This window comes from Argiope bruennichi, chromosome 2 (assembly GCF_947563725.1).
Source record: "Argiope bruennichi chromosome 2, qqArgBrue1.1, whole genome shotgun sequence".
Taxonomy (NCBI): domain Eukaryota; kingdom Metazoa; phylum Arthropoda; class Arachnida; order Araneae; family Araneidae; genus Argiope; species Argiope bruennichi.
Window position 1 is genome coordinate 16,784,627 of NC_079152.1, and position 22,497 is coordinate 16,807,123.

Sequence of the window (22,497 nt, forward strand, 5' to 3'; positions counted from 1 at the left end):
CTACGCTAAAACTCAATTTAAAAGCCAACAATAAAAGCTTCGTGTTTCAGTATTTTCAAAAAATATTCTTTATTGCTTTGTTCAAAGATCAAATATGTTGTGATGTTTTGTAATGTTTGTCTAATCAAATACAATACATTACTGAATTCTATAAAATTTGGATTATATGAGTTTTTGCACTAATATAAAATGTGTGGCGCCATACAATTTAAATGGATTAGCAACAAATAGTATTAGGTGATTTTTTGATAAATGCAGATAAATAATTTTGAATTTTTTGCTTAAAAAAAGATTGAAAACCTTTTGAAATCAAAAAATACAGTTAAAAGACAAAAAAGCGTATTAAAAGTTTAAAAAAATATCCTTTTTGGTCTAAAAACAGATATAAAACGAAAATATTATAGTATAGAGGCATATCAATGATTTACTTAAATTTTCGCAGAAAGTTTCCTCAATCTATTACCTAGTTCCTAAATTAAAAGATAAGTAGCATTTGCAGCCATCCTTTAAAAATTGCAGTTTGATTGAAAAATAAGATGACATTTTCACATTCTGAAGCATTAAAATTACTATAGAATATTTCTAAAAGGATATATTGCTTATTCTGTAGTTCAGGAACTGCAGAAGAAATTGTGGAATTATTATATCAAATTTGAACAAATAATATGCATTTAATATTTATTAATGAGATTTTTCATAAGAAAATTCTACCAAAGATTAGAATTTGAAAAAATAACATTTAAGGATATAAAATAGAAGATATAATAGACTTATGTAAATGCAAATGTAAAAATTAGTATCATTTCCCAAAAAATGGATTTCAAAACAAAATTCAAATGATTTTATAAAATAGGAACTGTTCAGATAGTAAGAATATTAAATAAAAATGTTCATAACTTCTAAAAAACACCGACTTTTTAACTTAGTCATCTACCTCAAAGAAATTTACCTTTTCTAAAATGTGTTGCAAAATTACAATTTACCAAACACAGAAAGTAATGAGAAAAAATAAGGGCAAAATGTAATTGGTCTATGATAAAAAAAGATATTACAGAATGGTGCAAAATGAGCACAATTTCAATGCTAGAAGGAAATAAGTAATTCGCAAACGAATATAACGTTCAAAATGTTACTGTCAATCCTGCAAGAAATCGTAGAAGAAGATTCTTTAAAGCTCATTTATGCATTGCTCGCTTGTAAAATAATCAAATTTCCTAGAATAGCTTCATCTAATCGATGCATTTTCTAATATTACACACATACACACACATTTGAAATTGGTGAAATTTTATACCTAACTTTTATACATTTATGTCCAGTTTTGCTTAGCCTTATCCAATATTTTAACGAGCACATTCAATGAGCGGAAAGTTGGTTGCAACGACATCATTTGATTCCACATTAAGTTTCCATTAATTAATACTTTAATATTGATTTTCAATGAATGGCTTTCTTCTAAGCAACCTCCACAATAGTTTTTCTTAATGATTTTTTGTGATTTTAGGATAGTTATGTTGCTTAAATAAACAAAACCTCGAGCAGAATTCAGTAACACGTGGAATTTTTTTATCTTGTAATGACTATATAATCGGTGAAAAAATCAGACATTAATTATCCTGTATCCAAATGAGCAATTTTCCTTCAGGATGCTTCATTATGAAAAATTACTGCTTTTACTATAAAGTACGGAACAAAGAATGTAAATCCCTTTATAACATGTTTACAAAACGTATCAAGCCACAATTGAACAAAGCAAAATAAAAATGCAAGCACTTAAAAAATTTTTCAAGAAACATTTTACCATATTTATTGCTTACAAAAATTTTGTAACATTAATATAACTACAATAGAATCTAGACAATAACAATTACGCACATTTTACAATAATTTCATTCCAATCTATTATATTTTTGAAGATTGCGTGTTTACATGAAGGAAAATTTCGTGATTTTTCATGCAATTTATTGTAAATTTGAAATGATTGAATTTTAAATAAATGCTAAAAAAACGATGTTGTAAAAAATAATTCTTAATTTTCAAATGAAAATCTTTCTTTCTATTTAGTATTGTGTGAAAGAATTTAATATAAGTTTAATTTCAATTCCAATATTTCTTCTTTTCGTATCTATCAGCTTATCCTTCTGTAGTTTCATTGTGGGATAATGTATTTCAAATATTATGACAATATTTAGCTTTGTTTAATTTTAAGCATATTATTTAAAGTGTTATTTTCTTATCAATTTCTAACTTATGATTTATCAATAAAAAGAGTTATAAGAGTAATTAATTTTAATATTATATAATAAGAAAAATATTAATGTAACGTGTTACTAATTAATAATTTCAAAACTTATAAGGGAAATTATATCGACAGTTTTATAAACTTTCACCATCTTTAATTGATAAATTAATTAAAATTATTTTAAGTAATGAGCATAAATACAATAAACATGCAATTTACGAACAATTTCTAATTTATTTAATATTACTCGAAAGAATATAATAAAGTGGTTATTTTTTTAAGTCGCTTCATAACTTCCCTATTTTTTGTTAATATCTCTAATTAAAATCTTGAAAAGAATTAAATAAAGGCATTACATATAATTAAGAGTACTCAGAACAACACTGGTATAACAATATATCTTACGGTAAAACTGAATATCATTTTTTACAATAAAATAAAACATTTCTTAATAAAGCAATAAAAACGGAAATAAATTTTTCCAGACAAATTTAAACGATGACCATATGGTACATTTTTCAGTTCAATGTTCCAACTCCGACTCAACTTAGCAATGTAAAATAAAGCACCGCATCTAATTTCGCATTTTATTTCATTTCCCGAGAAAAAAAGACATCTTATGTTAAAATGATTTGAACATTAGAAACATCTTTTGCACGATTAGGGCCGCAAAAAGGGAATTCTGGATATTTAAAGCAAGGCAGGAATTTATACCACTTTCACATTCAATTACTGGGACGAAATTTGAGCTTGTAACTTTACCAAAAGGGACGGTAATATACCCTTAGGGATCTAACGCCTTCTTTAAAACGAACGGCTTTAAACGCGGAAAGGAACATTTTGCAACGTTGAAATAGCTCCCTCGGGAGTTTTGCCACACAATTAAAACTCGAGCTTCGGTATTTACGATTCTGCCTTTACGTTTCATACAAATAAGTGGGGTGATAAATTGTGAATTTATTAGATCAGGTGGTGGGATTCCACATGGAATAATTTTTTTTCCAGACAGTTGGTCTTATTTTAGATAGAATTAAGTCGAATTCGAAAGCCAGATGATGCTTTTTGTTTGGTTTGTTTGTTTAGTAATTCGAATTAAGACAAATGAGAGCTTTTAAAAGTAAATTCTTTACATGCAAGAAATATATTTTTAATTAAAGATATTAAACCTGAAGGCTTTCAAAGGCGATTTATTTTATAGTTTAAAAAATTACCTTCCTTCAGGATGGCAATTATATTTAATTATAATAATTAGTAATTCTATTTTTGAAGAAACTAAATTGCGCACAATTAATAAATGTTTTCCCCTTTATGCCTTTATATACATATATACATAAGGGAGCTAAGGAGAAGATTATGTCACAGAAAGATTGATATTTATAATTCTAATATCCTACATCTTACAAATTAAAGGACGATAAATAATAATAATAAAAAAAAATGTTAAAGTTAAATTTCATATGTAGGGTGATTACTATTTCATCATTTTTGCTTTATAATGAAAGAATTGGCCCTTAAAATAAATGAAATAGAAGTCGAAGTGTTTAATTTTCAATTCTTCCTTGATAGAATTTTAATTATTGAGCAAAGTAGTTTTTCTTTTATGAAATACTTTTGAGCATGTTATTATTTATAATGAGAAAATAATATCTTAAAAGCATTATTTGTTATTTCATGTTAATTTTTTAAGCATGAATGAAGTAGAGACTATACTGATTTTAGAATACTTAAATATGTATTTTTTTTAACTTGCAGTTCAAAATTTGAAAGTAATAATGCTATCCATTGAGATATTATTTTAAATTTGGTAAATATTCATCTAAATTTATTATGTGATTCTTCGTGTTTTCTTTTTTAAATTCCTTTGAAAAATTTATATTTTAATTGATTATATTGCTCAAATATAAATACTCTGTGTCCAGTATTTTTTAAACAATGTTCTTTCCGATATTATCTTAGTTCAATCACATGTGTTTTCATGGAAGAACTAAAATTATACTTTAAATGATGTTGACTTTGTTAAAAAAGTATGAAATATGTCCACGATAGACAAGATGATATTGATTGAAAAATGGTCTGATGTAAATATATAAAAATATTCCTTTTTTTATTTGCAAAAGTATTTTAACCCAGATGGGCTCGAAACAGAATTGAAAGAAATCGCTTCATCAAATTCGGATAACATGGTTTTAACCCATATCATATCTGTAACAAGCCAAGTTTATATCCATAAATTATCTGTATCCAAAGCAATCGGTAGTGTATGAGTAACTCTAGCTATTCATATCTATAAATCCATTTAAATCAAATGACGTGTGAAATAGTAAAGCAAAACATTTCCATAACTTCAAAGGGAACTTATCTTGATAAAAGAACTAATTCTTTCTTTAAAATTACAACTGTTATTTTGTGCCATGTGCATTTATATTCTTATGCATTTCAGTTGTATTTTAGTAGTACAATAGCCCCTACTATCAAGAGTGGAAAATATTTAGAGGACTTAGTCTTAAAATTGGACTTAATTACCTATATTTATTTATAAATCATAGACATAAAAAATACAAAATGCAAATACGAGATTATTATTTACGACAAGTACGTAAAGCATTTGAGTTATCGCTCTTTTATGAAAACAAATTGCCTTCCAAATACATTTATCCCAAAGTATAACAGAACCGTAAGAAATTAATTCATGATGGATCTGAGCTACAGTTTCCGATCTCAAATAAAGGTAATTTCAAATGTATTTTTACAGACTCTAGAAATCCTAACAGGCACTGATTTTTTCCAATTGTTAAAATTAAATTTTCGATCATTGTAGAACTTTCTTTAATTCTTTACTTCGTATAAGAGAATATAATAAGTAAAAATTTTAAATTAAAATTTAATAAGCATTCTGAATTGAACTGCCACAAGTTGAATTAATCAAATCACGAAAAGACAAAACATTCCAGACAAAAACATCTTCGATAAGAAATATTTTTGAATTGATTGCATTTAATTCTATAAATACAATGAGTGAGAGGAAAAAAATAGCATGATTTTGTATCTATTCCTATCATAATGCCACTGATTTCAACAGCTTATCATTACCGTCCATTTGCCTGCAATAGGAATCTAACTATATACTCAAAAGAAACGCAAGAGAAAGGATCCTACCTAAAAAGTTTACTAATCCAAGTTGTATGAATTAAAACATGCCAGGACCAGTAAATACACAAAAGAAAAAGAACAGAAAGGTGACTGACCGAATTTGTCATCTTGTCCAAGTTGAATTAAATAAAATATGCAATGACAAAAATTTCCAGACAAAATCATCTCCAATAAGATAAAATATTCTTGAATTTATTGTATTTAATTCTACAAATATGTTGACTGAGAGGGGAAAATGTTCTTTGATTTTTCCTTCATGATGTCCCTAATTTCACCCGTCCTATCATTGTTTCACCATTTCAATAAATACACAAAAATAAACAGAAAGGAAAGAAGCTTTGACTAAAGCGTCAATGAATCCAAGTTGGATTAATTAAAATATGCAAAGACAAAAATTTCCAGACAACAGCATCTCCGATAAGATAAAATATTCTTGAACTTTTTGCAATCAATTCTACAAATATAATGATAAATGGAGACTCTACAATAAGATAAAATATTGTTGAATTTATTGCATTTAATACTATAAATATAATGAGCGAGGAGGAAATTCTCACTATGATTTCGCGCCATTTCCCATCATAGCGACACTGATTTCAGCCGCTTATCCCAAATTCTCCATTTGCCTGCAATAGGAATCTGAACAAATGCACAAAAGAAACGGAAGAGAGAGGAGCCTCACCTAAAATGTCAACGTATCCAAGTTGGATTAATTAAAATATTCAAAGATAAAAATTTCCATACAACAGCATATCGGATAAGATAAAATATTCTTGAATTTATCTCAATTAATTTTACAAATATAATGGTGAATATAGACTCTAAGATGAGATAAAATATTGTTGAATTTATTGCATTTAATACTATAAATATAATGAACGAGGAGGAAATTTTCACTATGATTTCGCGCCATTTCCCATCATAGCGACACTGATTTCAGCCGCTTATCCCAAATTCTCCATTTGCCTGCAATAGGAATCTGAACAAATGCACAAAAGAAACGGAAGAGAGAGGAGCCTCACCTAAAACGTCAACGTATCCAATCTGGCTCTTCATGGGCGCTGTGTTGATTTGGCACATGTATCCGCCCCGATCACTCTTCTGGACATTGCGGATGTGTAAGACAAAGTTGCGATTGTCGCTGTGGCTCAGAGAAATCCGGTAATTCCGGGTGATGATGTGGTGATGGATCGTCAGGATCGCTTTCGTCTCCACTTTAATCCAGGCGGCCTGCGCAAAAAAACAAAGATTCATTCCTCACAGGCAATCGGATTGGTATTATCATTTGTACTATTGACTGCTGAGTAATGGATATGTTGCCCGTGGTGCAGGGGGATATTATTCAGCAGCCAAATGAGTTTTGTTGCAGGGGCTGTTTTTTTCATTTGAACTGCTTTTTGAAAGGGAGAGGAGAGGTTTAGGTAACATTTATTCAATCAATAAATCCTTTTTTTTTTAATATTTCGAATATATAGTTTTATTTTAATTTTAGTTACACTCGTGCTCTTTTCAGATATTTTTTTAATTGACATATTTTGAATTAAAAAAAGCTTCCATGCTACTTACACACCTGGGAAACAAAGATCCACTCGTCAGTTTAGTTACTTATTTTTTTGTGAAATCGTAAATAAAATTCTATAATATGACTCGCAGTAAATTATAAGCGAAATCTAATTGAATTACATACGCAGGATCGAACACGTTTAGTTCTGTTATATTAACGTCCCGACTTTTAAAGCAACACTAGGGCTATCTTGGGACGAACCTCATAATTTTTAACCGCGGTCAGTTAACGAGAACGAAACCTGAGATGGCGCCACCCTCTCCAAACTTCCACGCCACAGCAACGGGAGGGTGTTTTGCCCAGACGCTTACATGACGGCTCATCGGGGAATCGGTTCTCTAACCTGAATCCCTCTGTTTCCGAAGCCGAGACCTTACAATCAGTCCACCGCTGCCCAGAATCGAACGTGAGAGAAATGCGTGCGAGTTTGAAGCCCCAACCACAACTTCATAACTGATAAGCTTACTTAAGTCATATATAGCTACATTTCAATATTTAATTATTAAATTTTTGTGTGTAAATTCACGGTATTAATTATATAATTTTTTCAAGGAAAATTTGAAAAGCTAAACCTTATCTAAATATAAAATTTGATCCAAATCGTTAGAGCTATTTCCGAGATAAGAGAGACGATTTAAAAAGTAATTAAAAACCATTGCCTGCTTTTAAGAATGTAATAGTCTTCTTCGGATAATTCTAAATTTTTAGTGTATTATTTTAATGCTTCATTAAATCATTAAGATTACCATCGCATCTACAACAGCAGATAATGGAAGATTTATATGATTTATCTGTAATAATGTAAAAAGAAGCACTGGAGAAGTTTTAAAAAATAATCATACACAAATACTATATAATTTCATATAAATAATACATAATTCATACAAATAAAATACATCAAATGCTGTATGAGAAAGTAAATACAGTAATAATCACATATACTAAGTATTAAATATATGAATGGGCAATTTATATATATATATATATATATATATATAACTGTCTTTTTATAATATTGTTAAACCATGGAATCATATAAATATTTGTTTAAGGAAAAAAATGTCTGAAAGCTTTTAGGTTATAAATCGTGATATAAATTTTGCTTTGAATTTATAATCTAAATAAACTTTCGCTTAGTATCGAAACTACACTAAAGTGACTGCCAAAACTCATATGCAGCATAAGAAAAAGAAAATATTTCCTGTTACAGAAATCAGACATTGTTGACTTCAATTTAATCTCTAATAGCTTTTAAAATTTCAATTTGTTGTTTACTTAATACTTGTAGTAATTTCCATCGATGAATTGCCTCCTATTGTTTTCTTTTTTTGTGATCTTTCTGTATTGATATGATAATCCCTCATAAGTTTCAATTAAAGCAGAGTAATTATTCTCTGTTTGTCTGTAAACATTCAGTTATTGTTTTCAATATGAAATAACTTTTGTTTTCTTTACCCGATTTTTACAGCAATAATTGTTATGAACTTATGGTTTCATTTTAATAATAAAAGCTTCTTCGTTTAAAGAATTTTCTGCAGTTTCTAGACTAAATAGGTATTTATGTATATATATATATATATATATATATTCCTTTATAAATTATCGTTATATTGTACATTATAACGATATCTTTAACGATAACGATAATCTTTATATTGATATAGGTCACTGAACATTTATTTATGAAAATCATGTATTAACTGTTATTTTCAAAAAAAAAAAAAAAATACTACTTCTAGGCTACGCTTGATCACTGAGCATTATTATGATGTACAAGTCATAAGTACAAGTTTCCGATAACATTTTTCAGTAGCTTATAGTTGTACAATCATCAACAGAAAATGGGATAAATCTTTACTTCCAACATTTATTTCCACATTTAACAAAAATGATGTTTATATACAGACGGTTATTATAATAGTGGGAATAACTGTGAACAAAAAATGGCATTTAAAAATTCGTTTCACAAATATATAACATTTTTATTAAAAAGATTATACATCAAGGAAGTATGAGATAGCTTTAGTAAAGTCGTATTAGCCTTGAATTTTTGTCAAAAGTGTAAAATTCCTTATTTTACATTTTTTAAAACCAAATTGTAAGAGATCGACTAGCTGGAGCAACTGTGATCGAAGCATCTCATCTTTTAGGCGCTTCTGGGAATAATTCATGACAGAGTACATACAGTGCAGCAAGACAAGCTTGGCTAAGTAAAATAGTTGAAGACGGAGAAACGGATTGACAACAACTAAAAAAGTGACCAAATATTTCCATCAGTATCAGGATTTTCCAATGAAAATAATTGCAGTTACAAGCACTTTCATATACAGAGAATTTGTAGCAGAGAAGTAATTCTTAGGCCAGTTGCTACATATATTAAGGCCAAATGTCGTCTACAGTAATACAGTAAGCACAAAACCTGGTCGATTGATAAGTGGAAAACAGTTAATTAGTCACACAAATCACTTTTACCTACAACAGAATAGATACACATTTAGAAGACACCTGCACAAGCTTAAGGTCGCATTTACTTTCTTTCAACTGCCAGGCATAGAGACGGTTCTGTCATGGTAGGGACAGTCGTGCCTTGGCTTTCTACTGACCCGATCGTAACACTGAAAGCAAGGATCGCTAGGAATAGATAAATTTTAATTGACCAGGTTTATCCTATGTTGCAACCAGGAGAAGGAATTTACCAGGATGATAATGCCCCTGTTCATGTAGCGAGACTTGGCCAATCGTGGTTTGAATGAACATGAGGATAAAGTGAAACCTCTAGATTTCCAGCACAGTCCTATGATCTCAATGCAATCGAACCGTTATTTTAGAACATTCAATTGGAATCGATATTTTCTGCTTTCATTCTCTCCGAACTTTCAAAATATCTATATGAAGAATGATAAAATCTCTAAACACTATTTAGTCCTTGTATTATTCTATTATTAGGCTAATCAAATCTGTATTACATACCGAAGTTGGCCCTATGCTTTAATAATAACGATTTTTATTTTCTTATTCGCTCGTCGTGTTTCCATTATTATACATGTAAATGGCTTAAAGGGACAAATTTGATTAAATAACAAGCCTGTAATAAATCTGAAGCTAATTAGTGCCTCGAAATTTTCTCATTATTCTTAATAATTGTTTTCGCTCGTGCGATTGTTTCCTTAAGTAAGCCCCTGAAATAACTTTTGTTAGATTTTGATAAAAATTTGCAGAATTAAAAAAATTTGCGAAATGGTTCAACGATAAATTAATCATAAATACTTTTGGCGATATCTCATGAAAACGATAGTATATTTCTGATTTTTCTTTGTGATTTATCAAAAGAAAATAATTTTAATACACAAGCAGATGAAATAAATTCATGGAAAAAAATTATTATTTGATTTATAAATGTTTAAAGACGACTGTTAGACGAAATTGAATTGTAAGACATTCAAATTTTTACATAACAGCAATGTTGAGATACTTAAATATTGGGATTCTAAAAATAATTTGAATATCTGTAATAGTTTTTGAAATATTAAAAGAAACCCTGCAAAATGCCCGTCGCTTAGCGGCAACGCCTTGAAATCTTACATTTTGAGGGACTGAGTATTTTTTCTAGGGATGTATTCGTCATGATGCATGCATTTTTAATTTTCTCTAAAAAATCACCATTGGATAATTTACAGGCCATATTATTTTAACATAAAATGGAGTTTACTTTCTTATTAAAAATAAACATATTCTATCAGTTGATATAAAAGATGTAGAACATAAAGTAGATAAATGATAAAATGATATTATAATAAAAATGATTATGTTTATAGATTTTTTCTTTTAATATATCATTTACATTTTATTTTCCTTCCTTTTTGATAACATTTAAGTATCAATTGTTGGTTCTGGAACTAATGCATATTTATGAATTTTTCTAAATGTAATTTAAGTGTCTATAAGAATTTGCTTGGTGTTAGGATTTGTCATAATGACAGTAAGCAATTCTATATTTATAAATGAAATTTAGTGATAGTAGCACATTTTTGCTTTTAATATATATATATATATATATATATATATATATATATATATATATATATATATATATATATATATATATATATATATATATATATTATTTAATATTATACTTTTTTATAAAGATATGAATACGAATCTTTATGTAAATTTATTTTATATGCTCTATTGTTTAGAATTACTGTCTGATCCAGTCTTCGAATATAATTTTTTTCTTGAAATATGAAAATTCTATTGGTATATCTCAAAAAATATTTTATTGGGTCTAAGTTAAATCGTGCTAAGTTAATCGTGTCGTTTATCACAAGAATAAAAACCTAAAATGTATCTTCACTTTTTCTTTCGCGGAAATAAAAGTCCTTACCTTAAATTGGACCACATTTGAAGTTAGCTTCATTTCAGAGATTTGGAATGCCAGATATCGTGTCCATGGAAGTCGTTATTGATTTACAAGTTTTATGATAATATTCTTTTTTGAAGTGAATGTGAATTCTTATCTTTCAAATGTATTCCATTTTATGTATCTATTGAGTCTCATTCAGTCATATATTCTTATTGCATATTTTTTTTTATAGCACTACAAAAACTGCTCTTTACTTATTTAAATTAATTTGGTTCAAAATGATTAGCAATTGTCATTCTCTTACCATTGACAATGTTGTTCGTACTAAGCTATAAATTAGAGCTTAGAAATCTCAATTTTTTTAAGCATAAATTGTTTAAATTCTTTCTTTCATTATCGTCTTTACATTCTATAAATTACAGCTTAGCAATCACAATTTCTTTAAGGATAAATTGTTTAAATTCTTTCTTTCATTATCGTCTTTACATTCTATAAATCAGAGCTTAGGAATCATAATTCCTTTAAGTATAAATTCATTAATTTCTTTCTCAAATCTAAATTTTACATGATTTATTTTAGAGTTTAGAATGGAAACATTTTTATCATGAAATAATATATTTATGCTAAGAAGCTGTTCTAAATTTAAATAGAGAATTATGTTTTATTCTAAAGAGATCTTTGGTGAGAAATAAGGCAATAGTTTTCTTCCTGTCATTAATCACTTAGTTAAGATAAAATTGTGATAAACCTTTTGAAATAGAATAAACAAGTTGTAATAATAATATGGAAATTTGCCCAAAAGTACAAGATGGATTTAAAAATAATAGGTAACACCTTTTGCAGATTTAAAAAATACTGAATTGTGATGAAATAAAAATAATTAAGCATGACATTAGAGCAAATTATGTTCTATATTTATCATATATCTATATTTATCTATTCTATATTTATTGGAATCTTTATTTATTGAATTTATTTCTTCAGGAATGAAAATATCTGCTTAAAAATTGAAAGCATAAGCAAAAGGAAAAACAAATGTGAATGAAATTGCGAATTATCTTTTCTATGTCAATTTATAACTTTTGAATGTCTGAAAGGATTTTTTAAATGCTCAATTTTAAGAAAATTACTTAAGATTTCAAATACTTTCAGTACCAAAGAATCCACTTTTTTTCTGAACAAGATTTAAATGTAACGTTTTTAATCAATGGAACTTTTAATCACTATGTTAAATTTAACTGATTCTTTAAGGAAAGTTGACATTTTTTGCATCCTTCGTTTTACAATCACACATTATTTTTCAATTCATACATTGCATATTTATTTTCTTCTTTTCCGAGAGAAAGTAGTAAAAATATCTGAAAAAATGCATGAACATCTTATATTACAAAACTATAAAGAATATGTTGTGGCAGAGATTGAGTTTAGAGACTTATTAATTAGATATCACCCTTCCCCCCCCCAAAAAAAATACTTGGGTTAAGGGGATTGGAATACATGAAATCATAGATGAAAAATGTTTAATGTCTGTTTGTAAAGTTCGGAATTAGATATGAAATATAACGTTAGGAAAAATACGAAGATAAAACGTACGACTGTTTTTGTTTTTTTACTTGAACACTGCTCACATTTCTGACATCCTTCTAATAAAAGTCTAGAACTAATTTATATTGGATGCAATAAATCATTTCAAGTATATTAAATGTATAATATAAAGAAAATATTTATAAAGTAAAAAAGTGGTATTCTTATAAATGTACTAATTTAATTTAAATAATATTTAATTCATTTCTAATGAATGTGCTTTTGAAAAGAAAATATTGGGGAAAGTATATTTCTTACATGCAAACTTTAATAGACAGCAAAAACTTCATTAGAATTGAATTCAAAATTATAAAAAAAAATGTCAACATCATAGGTATTACAAAATGCATATATTTCTCCGTTGAATTCTGCTGATCGAATAAAATTCTGCATAATTACAAAATACATGATTCAAGATTCGTACGATGTTTTTTGTAAAGTATCTTTTTCTGTGATAAATATATAAAATAAAAATATTCTCTTTATGCCAGAATAATATCAAGAATAACAAATATTTTTCCAGCTCTGTTAAATGTAAAATGTTTTATTTATTTATTTTTATTTTTTACTTTACATTTTAAAAAAATGTTTATAACATGCTATCGAGAAATATTAGATATACAAGAAGCGAGCCTGCGTTGGTAAAACGAGCGAATATTTCTGAAACAACATCAAACCGATCCATACACATTTCGAAAGTTATTCCTTTCTTAGGGTATATTGGTATAAAAAAGGAGGAGATTTATATCGAAATGGCAAGACATAAAATACAAAGAAAAATATAGACAAAGCTATCAAGTTCAGCAAGGGGGGCACAATGGAATACCCGATTTCGATAAATATCAAATTGTTTTTTCTTTCCATTGATTTTTTCCCCTCGCTTCTGCTGTATTCCCATGTCTCTGAAAGTCGTCCTTTTCTTTCTTTTTTAGCATAATACGCATTAGACGAAATAATTCCAAGCCTCGGTCTTCTACGGTGATTCAATGCTTGCATTAAAGTTTCCTTTAGAGTTTTGTTTCCACCGTCTAATGCAACGAAATTTATTTTAGTTTTCACTGTAAAGAAACTGCCGACAGAACTGCAGTTTCCTACGAATAAATTCTACCTTACTTTTTGTTGTCCTTTCCTTGATTCGCTGTTCTTAACGATAATAGGCTAAAGAACAAAAACGTATTAAGATATGTGAGTCATTTCAAATTCATTCCAATAAGGTGAAATTTCAAAATAATATTACCAAAGCTGTAGAGAATTTCATAATGACGATTTAAATTTCAAAATAAAAATACCAAAGCTATAGATGATTTTAGCGACAATAATATTTTTCGTTACATGTTGCTTTAGAGGTCTGCTGTCATATTTAGGAATGAAGAAATGTATTCAAGAAAAAAAAAACTATAGCCCTAGAGAAGAAGTCTGGTTTTTCTTATTTATTTTAATAGATTTTTTCAGTAAATTACACTCTGTCTCAAGATCCATTTTCAGATGAATTTAATCAACACTGTATTTTCCAGGCGAATGGATAACATGATGTTAGTTTAGTTTGGTTTCTTTTTAGCTGTTATAAATCTCACCATTCACTAAACATTGTTTAAGTGGTTTATTTGAAGAGTTGAGATAAAAATAGAGTTTGACTCATTTTTTTCTGAGTTACTACAGTCAATTTAACTTTGGAATTTAAAGTGTAATAGCAAAATTATTGAATACATGCCGAAAGGACGTATAAAAGTTTTAACTTAAGTATTGTGCAAGCCAAAAAAGTTATAAAGTAACATTTGTCGACTGACAATGCAGATAGACACAAAATGTTTTCACATTTTAACTATTGTTTATTCCTTATTTGCTTGTTTTTTTGCTTATTTCCCTGGTATTACTACGTTAATTTCTGTATTTTGATTTGATCCATTTTTGGGAAAAAAAAATGCAAGACTTTAATTATTGATTCAATACAACTGCTACTTGCTCCAGTTTTGATAAATTTTGAAATTGTATAAATGGAGCGAAAGGTATATTATTTTTTATGAATGGGAAAAGGCGGAAAGGTAATAAACTAATTATTATAAATAAAAAAAAGTTTCAAAAATGGTTTTCAATTTCACTATGGGATTCGATAATAAAGTTGAGCTTAATGGAACTGGATATCGTTAGATCATTTTAGTGTCAATAAGGGTATATTTAAAATAACTTTTTACACTGCAGCGTTTTCATACAAAAAAAAGGGATTGAATAGAAATCCATATAAAGGATTTTAACCTGCTTCTATTCAATCTAGTTTTCGGAAATTTCCACCGATTCCAAAAAGTTTTTTTTTTTTTTTCTGACTTGTATCTTATTTAAATGATTTGAATTTTTTTTTCTAAATATTAATAAATATTTATTGAATTGAAATAAAACCGTTTTTAGAAATATTTTGACTGGAAAATCATTAATAGATTTTTAAAAAACCAGGCTCAAAAAGTGTCTAGTATTTTCAAGTATTTGTTAAAATAAATAGAGCAATTATTATTTAAATCGAAAACTATAAATATTATTTAAATTGTTAATTTCTGACTTGCGAGTGTCCGATAATTATTGGGAAAAATTACTTGTGCGGGATAACCTGAATTTAATTAGTTCTGTGATGGCATTTTTTCCTCAGTTTGATATTTCTGAAATACTTTTTCCTATAAAATACTTAAGTTAAGAGCATTTTTATTCGAATTATTTAACCTTCTTTTGTAAATTCAAGAATATATCTCAATGTAATCAAGAGTGGATTTGTAAAAATTTTGATTTTCTAATTTTTAAAATAGAAAGAGTGAAAACTCCCGATATTTATTTAAAAAGAAAATTATAAAAACTTTTCTGAAAACATTTTTTCTTCAAACCTATTTTGAATTTCCAAAATCGAATCCTTAATTTTAATTTATAAGAAAGATTACTCAAAACAGTTTAATGAACAAATAAATTGAATGTAAATAAGCTTTTTTTTAAATTATTTTTTAGAACAAGTTATAAAATATATGAATTACTTGAGAAATGTTATGCAAATACCAATTTCTGCATAGTTTATATTCAAGTACTGCAAAACAAATAAATTAAAATCTATAATATAGAAAAACTATTTGAGTGTAATTATTTCCTTAAGCAATACATTTCTAATTAGATTGCTGTAGTAGATTTTAAGAAGATTTCATTCAAATTTCCTCCACCTTCATTTCAGATTCAAAATCTATCCTTTTGCGTTCAATGGTTTCATATAAATGGTATAATTAATTAAAGATATATTTGAAATTCAGAATAAAAGAATAATGAAGTATACGATGGGTATATAATAGGATATTTACATGGTCGTTAGGCATATAATAGAATATTTATATGCACCCATTTAAAAATGTGGAGTTTATTTACATATATATTTATGTTTGTAATTTTATAATGAAAATTTTATATTATCATTCTTTTTTAATTTAAAATAAATTATTTTCCTATCTCTTTTTCATAAGAATTACTTTCATATTCGTAGCCAAGCTGATATTAAATCAAAATATATTACAGATCTGGTAAATAGCAGAGCAAGCATATAGCCATAAATTTTAACTAGCTATTAATTTTTTATGTAATAATTAATACATTTGTGCAGATTACAAATAACTTTCAAATATTTAGAATTATATCTTGAATATCTCCATTTTAATTCTTTAATTAAATAATTTGCTGTCCTCAGCTATCTACTGGTTCGTCCATATGTTTATTAGTCACAAAATTTGAATTTTCATTAAAATAATCATTCTTATTGCATATTGCTGCATATTTAAATTTAAATTAAATCTACATAAAAAAATAGTTATTTTAAATTGGGGCTCCAAAACATAAGCAACTAACACTTTTAAGAAAGGAAATGAATAAGATTCAATAAATAACTAAAAAACTATTAGAAATACACCTTGTACAATTTTAATAAGAACATATAAAATGTATAAATTTCTAGTTGACATTTTAGTAAACTACTAGCTTCAGTGAATAAGCACATAATAAATGTTATGTAAATTTCTAGATGGAATTGTAGTAAATTAACTTCAGAATCAAACATGAAATTTAGATGCATCAAAAATAGATGATCTGCAGAGGTATGTCAATTCAAATCCTCAAGTTTCTCATACACAAATGAAAGTCCATTTGAATATATATATATATATATATATATATATATATATATAGATATATAGCTTCTTCTCAAATATTTATGCAAATGTTTTGCTACGATATGAAAAAAAAAAAAAAATAAATACTTTTTATTTTTAAGTAAAAATGGCATGGAAATAAAATGTAGCATTATTTGAAGTAAAAAATTCAATAATTTTTATAACTCAAAGCGGCTTTAGGGATATTTAAACATAATTAATTCCAATTAGAAAATGTTCATAAATCTATGCATTTATAATAGGAAACATTTTTCTCACCGAAAAATTGTTAATTCATTATTATTTAAAGTTCCCTTATCTATTCTATGTTTTGAAATATGATTTGAAATGTTACTAAATATTTTATATTAAATATTATAACACGTCACATGACATTACATTTTATATTAATGGAGAGATTTTTTTCCATATCTTCAAATGCGTTAAATGTTTATAAAAAAATAGAAATAAAAAAAAATATTAAAAACCTAAACTTTTGAAAAATTCCCCATCTTTATCTCTTCCACAACATTATACCATATTTATTTATTTTTAACCCTTGCCTATTTTTGTCAATTTTTGTCTTGTGGAGAGTTCTATAAAACCTATCTTACATTGCAGATCACCATAATTAAATTAGTTATAAAATATATACTAAATATATTTATAGCTCGATATATATATATATATAGCCCAATATTTTTCTATTATCATTAAAAAGTAAATTTTCGTGGATTAAATTGCTGTAAAAAAGTTTTTCGATAATGTTTTTGAGAAGTCATTGACGATAAAGGGGCTGAAAGTGACAGAATTTGATTTGATTTTCAAATAATTAAACTTGAATGATAAATAATTACTAACTGTACAACTCCGACCCGTTCGTAGGCAAGCAGAAAAAATTGAATGACCGAACCACCACCGCGATAGCAACACTGGCAGAAACAAATATTCCATCACTTATACAAATAATACATTATCGTTTTTACTAAACAAATCAATGTTAACTAAAAGAATAAATGTATGAATAAAATTTAAAATTCACTGTAGGTTGAAAAAAAATATTTATATATATATATATATATATATATATATATATATATATATATATATATATATATATATATATATATATATATATATATATATATATATATATATATATATATATATATATATATATATATATATATATTATATGTATTAAGTTGTTTTATAAGTGTTAATTTTAAAATAAATAACTATATATAAAGAAACAAATATTCTATCACTTATACAAATAATACAATATCACTTTTACTAAACAAATCAATGCGAACTAAAATAATAAATGTATGAATGAAATTTAAAATTCAATGTAGGTTGAAAAATAATATATTTTTATATATGTAGATAATGTGTAGTAAGTAGTTTTATAAGAGTTAATTTTAAAAGAAATAACTATATAAAAAGAAACAAATATTCTATCACTTATACAAAGACTTTCAGAAACTGCCTAACACATTAGTTCTTGACCTTTCAGTCCCATTTTAAAGATCCGGAATAACAGAAAATCGATGGTGATCTTGAGTTAAGGAAAAGCTCTTCAGTCATGCCTCCAATGGGCTGTAACCCGTTTTATTCTGTATTTTTAAAATCAGCTTACCTTTCTCGTCCTTCATCGACCCATCAGCGTGCGCCCACCTGAGTAGAGCCTTGTGCTCACGCCTGAACGAACATCTGAATGGGCTGAGCGTTCATTAAGCAAAGTATTTTCCTGGGGGGCAATATATATCCTGAGTTCTTTTAATAATGCATTACGCCTGATTGAAAATCCGGAGGATCAAGTTATCAGGACCAATCGATTCCGAGAGGAAACAGAGATATAGGAGGACCAGATTAAATCCGTAATAATAACATCAGTGAAAGAAATATTGCATCAATAATAGTAGCAGCTGTTTGACAGGAACGAAGATGGGTTAAGTAGACCATGCATAATGTGGAATATCTGGCAGCGATGATTTCCGTTTCTATAAGTAATTGGCAACCGGAATCGCATTAAATGGCAGAAGGATGGGAAAGTTGAAGTACGAGCACTTTTTCCAGTCTCTAAAATAGAATGCGAAAACGAATTATGGATCGGTGAGGATCATATTCTTTATGAGCTATGATAAGTTTCGGACGATCATATTGCTAAAAGCAAAATTTGTCATTTAATCTTGAATGTGAAATGGATAAAATAATTTTGAAATATATTTGAGAAATTAAATATAGTTCACGTTGATCAATCAAATAGTGGAATTTAATGAAATCAAAAGGAAAAGTTAATAAATATCCTTTCCCGTAGAAATAAATTCTTTTCTTCAATAAAATATTATTATAAATTTATTAAGAATCAATATGACGATGTACCGTAATAATGTGAGTATCGGTTAGCTATCGTATGGAATGAATGGTCAATATATGCTTTGGCTTTATACTGAATCAGAACAATAGATAAGTCACTTGTGTTAAGATGCTTCTCTTATCTCTTCTGAGAAATGATCAGATGATCATCAATTTAACTGATATATATTATCTGGGACAGCAAATGAAAAATAAGGACAAACACCTTTAAAAGTAGAAATAAATACTTAAACTAAAAGGCGCGTCTTTTATCTCTTTTGAGAAATGATCAATTCATCATCAATTTAACGGATATATATTATCTGGGACAGCAGATTAAAAACAATGACAAACACCTCTAAAAGTAGAAATAAATACTTAAACTGAAATTAGGACAATAGATAAGTCACTTGTGTTAAGGTGCGTCTTTTATCTCTTTTGAGAAATGATCGGTTGATCATCAATTTAAGGGATATATATTATCTGGGACAGCAGATGAAAAGCAATGACAAACACCTCTAAAAGTAGAAATAAATGCTTAAGCAGAAATTAGGGCAATAGATAAGTCACTTGTGTTAAGGTGCGTCTTTTATCTCTTTTGAGAAATGATCAGTTGATCAACAATTTAAAGGATATATATTATCTGGGACAGCAGATGAAAAACAATGACAAACGCCTCTAAAAGTAGAAATAAATACTTAAGCAGAAATTAGGACGATAGATAAGTCACTTGTGTGAAGGTGTGTCTTTTTTCTCTTTTGAGAAATGATCAGTTGATCATCAATTTAACGGATATATATTATCTGGGACAGCAGATGAAAATCAATGCTTCTGAAGATACAAATAAACATGTAAACAGAAATGAACCCCGAAATGTTTGTTCTAGCTTCAGAGGATATATCCGTGCTCATTGAGATGGAAGCTGAGATCGACATGCTTTGAAAGCTTGATAGATATTGAAAGCGTGGGACCGAACAGTTAATTAAGTTCAATGGGCAAATATAAACTTTTGCACAAGAATGCGGAGAAAGCGATTTGAGTCGACGGAATTGCATTCTAGATAATAGGAACTGCAAGTAACCTTTTGATTTTTTTTTAAATTTGATACATTTAAACTCTCTATTATCAGCATTGACATTTATTATATCGAACGAAATTCACTGATGTGAGGCTATCGTATTTTACCTTTACTTGAAACAATTTAATGAGCCGTAAAACGGACAAAAAGTTGTTGATCCTGTGGGACACAAGGTCAACATCTGGTTTGGTTTTATACTGAATCAGGGCTATAGATATGTCACTTGCGTTAAGGCGAGTCTCTGATATCTTTTGAGAAATGATCAGTTGATCATCAATTTAACTGATATATATTATCTGGGACAGCAGATGAAAAGCAATTATAAGCTCCTCTAAAGGTAGAAATATACATGTAAGCCCACAAGTACCCCAAAATGTTTGTTGTAGCTTCGGAATCAGGAAATGCCAACGCTTAATTGAAATGGAAGCTGAGTTCGGCATGGTTTGAAGGCTTGGTACATATTGAATACTTGAAACCAAACAACTTAATTAAGTTCAATGTTCAAATATAAAGCGTCGTACGGGAATACGAGAGAGCGATTTGAATTGATGGAACTGTATTCTACATCATCGGGACTGTAAGTGATTTAGCCTTTTGATTTTTTAATTTTATACATTGAAACTCGCTATTACCAGCATCGAGATTTACTCTATCTAATGAAATTCTCTGGTTTGTGGCCGTAGATTTAGACTTAGTGAGCCCTGAAACGGAAATAGTTTCAAATTTCTGTGCATAAAGTTTATATAAACTTTTCCAGTTTCATTGATTTTGCATATTCACATGAAGGAGACCTTGCTTTCAGGACATCACAATAATTAACATCGATTAGTTTAGTACTCTACGTTAAGAGAATCAAATGAATAATGTAAATAATAATAATGACGAATGAGCAGTATTTATTGCGTTGATTTGATTTATTTAAGATAATAAATAATCAATCAAGGCATCATAGGTCATAAGAAAAAAAAATTGTTAGCTCTGATTTTAGAGCTTACTATCATGGCCTTGCTAAGTTTAACCACTAATCATATGCTCCAAAAAAATGGCAACCAATTTGATAATCATTCGCATACTACCACAGGGGGAGCACCTCATAATTGAGGATCAGAAGCTTCCGGTATGGTAAGTACTTCCTAGGTAAGTGTTGTACCGAGGCTGCTGATGGCCCTTAGGACTCAACCACAATTCCCGCCAGTGTTGCTATAGCGGCGGCACAGACGCTCAAGTTTTTTATGTGCCTTTCGGCTGCTTGGAGTAGAAAATTTGTGATTTATCATTCGCATACAACCATATAGAAATAAGTAACATGATTTTTATAGACATAAGACATGCAAAAATTGCATATCATTTTGGGAAACATTAGTTGAAACCTTGACTTTTGACCACAAATCATAGTAACCTTTACATATAAATTCATGCGACAAAAAGGTCGCATGAATATTTGTCTTTTATAAATTTGTTTATATGGTTTATATTCGTTTATATTCTTTTATAAAATTTGATAGAAATATGCAAATCCAGTGTTAAGTCTGTAAAGAAAATTACATTCATCTAGCTCAAAGCGTTTTTCACTTATACTGTTCGCAGATAAACACATTTCCAACCAGAGTCCTAAGTTTTCTCCAGTCTCCCAAAACTTTTATATACCTTTGAAATCTATTTTATATATATAAAATCTTTTATATATATATTAAAAAAACTTTTATATATCTTTTAAATATCTTGAAAAAGGTTCTTACCTCCTCTCTCTGCAAAAAATTAATTCTGAGTAAGGCCAACAATGTTTCGTATAGTATTGACGAACAAAAATTGTGAAATTTAGATTGAGCCTTTTTTACTGTATCTAACAAGAGAGAGTATCAATTTGTAAGGCTTTTTTCGTGAAAGATTGATACCAAATTTGACACGTAACTGCAACTGTGCTCATTAGATCACATACAGAATTGCATATGTTTATAGCATTTCATTTAATAATTATTGCTTTTAAAT

The 22,497-nt window shown here is 27.9% G+C and overlaps 1 protein-coding gene across 3 annotated transcripts in view; it reads right to left on the minus strand.

Annotated features, from left to right (window-relative positions):
- LOC129960004 (lachesin-like) overlaps window positions 1–22,497 on the minus strand; it is a 403,008-nt gene that overhangs the window by 94,162 nt on the left and 286,349 nt on the right. For all 3 annotated transcript variants that reach the window (XM_056072997.1, XM_056072989.1, XM_056073007.1), the window contains one exon: window positions 6,415–6,622. In XM_056072997.1, coding sequence (XP_055928972.1) covers window positions 6,415–6,622 — 208 coding nt within the window. The remainder of the gene's footprint in view (window positions 1–6,414; window positions 6,623–22,497) is intronic.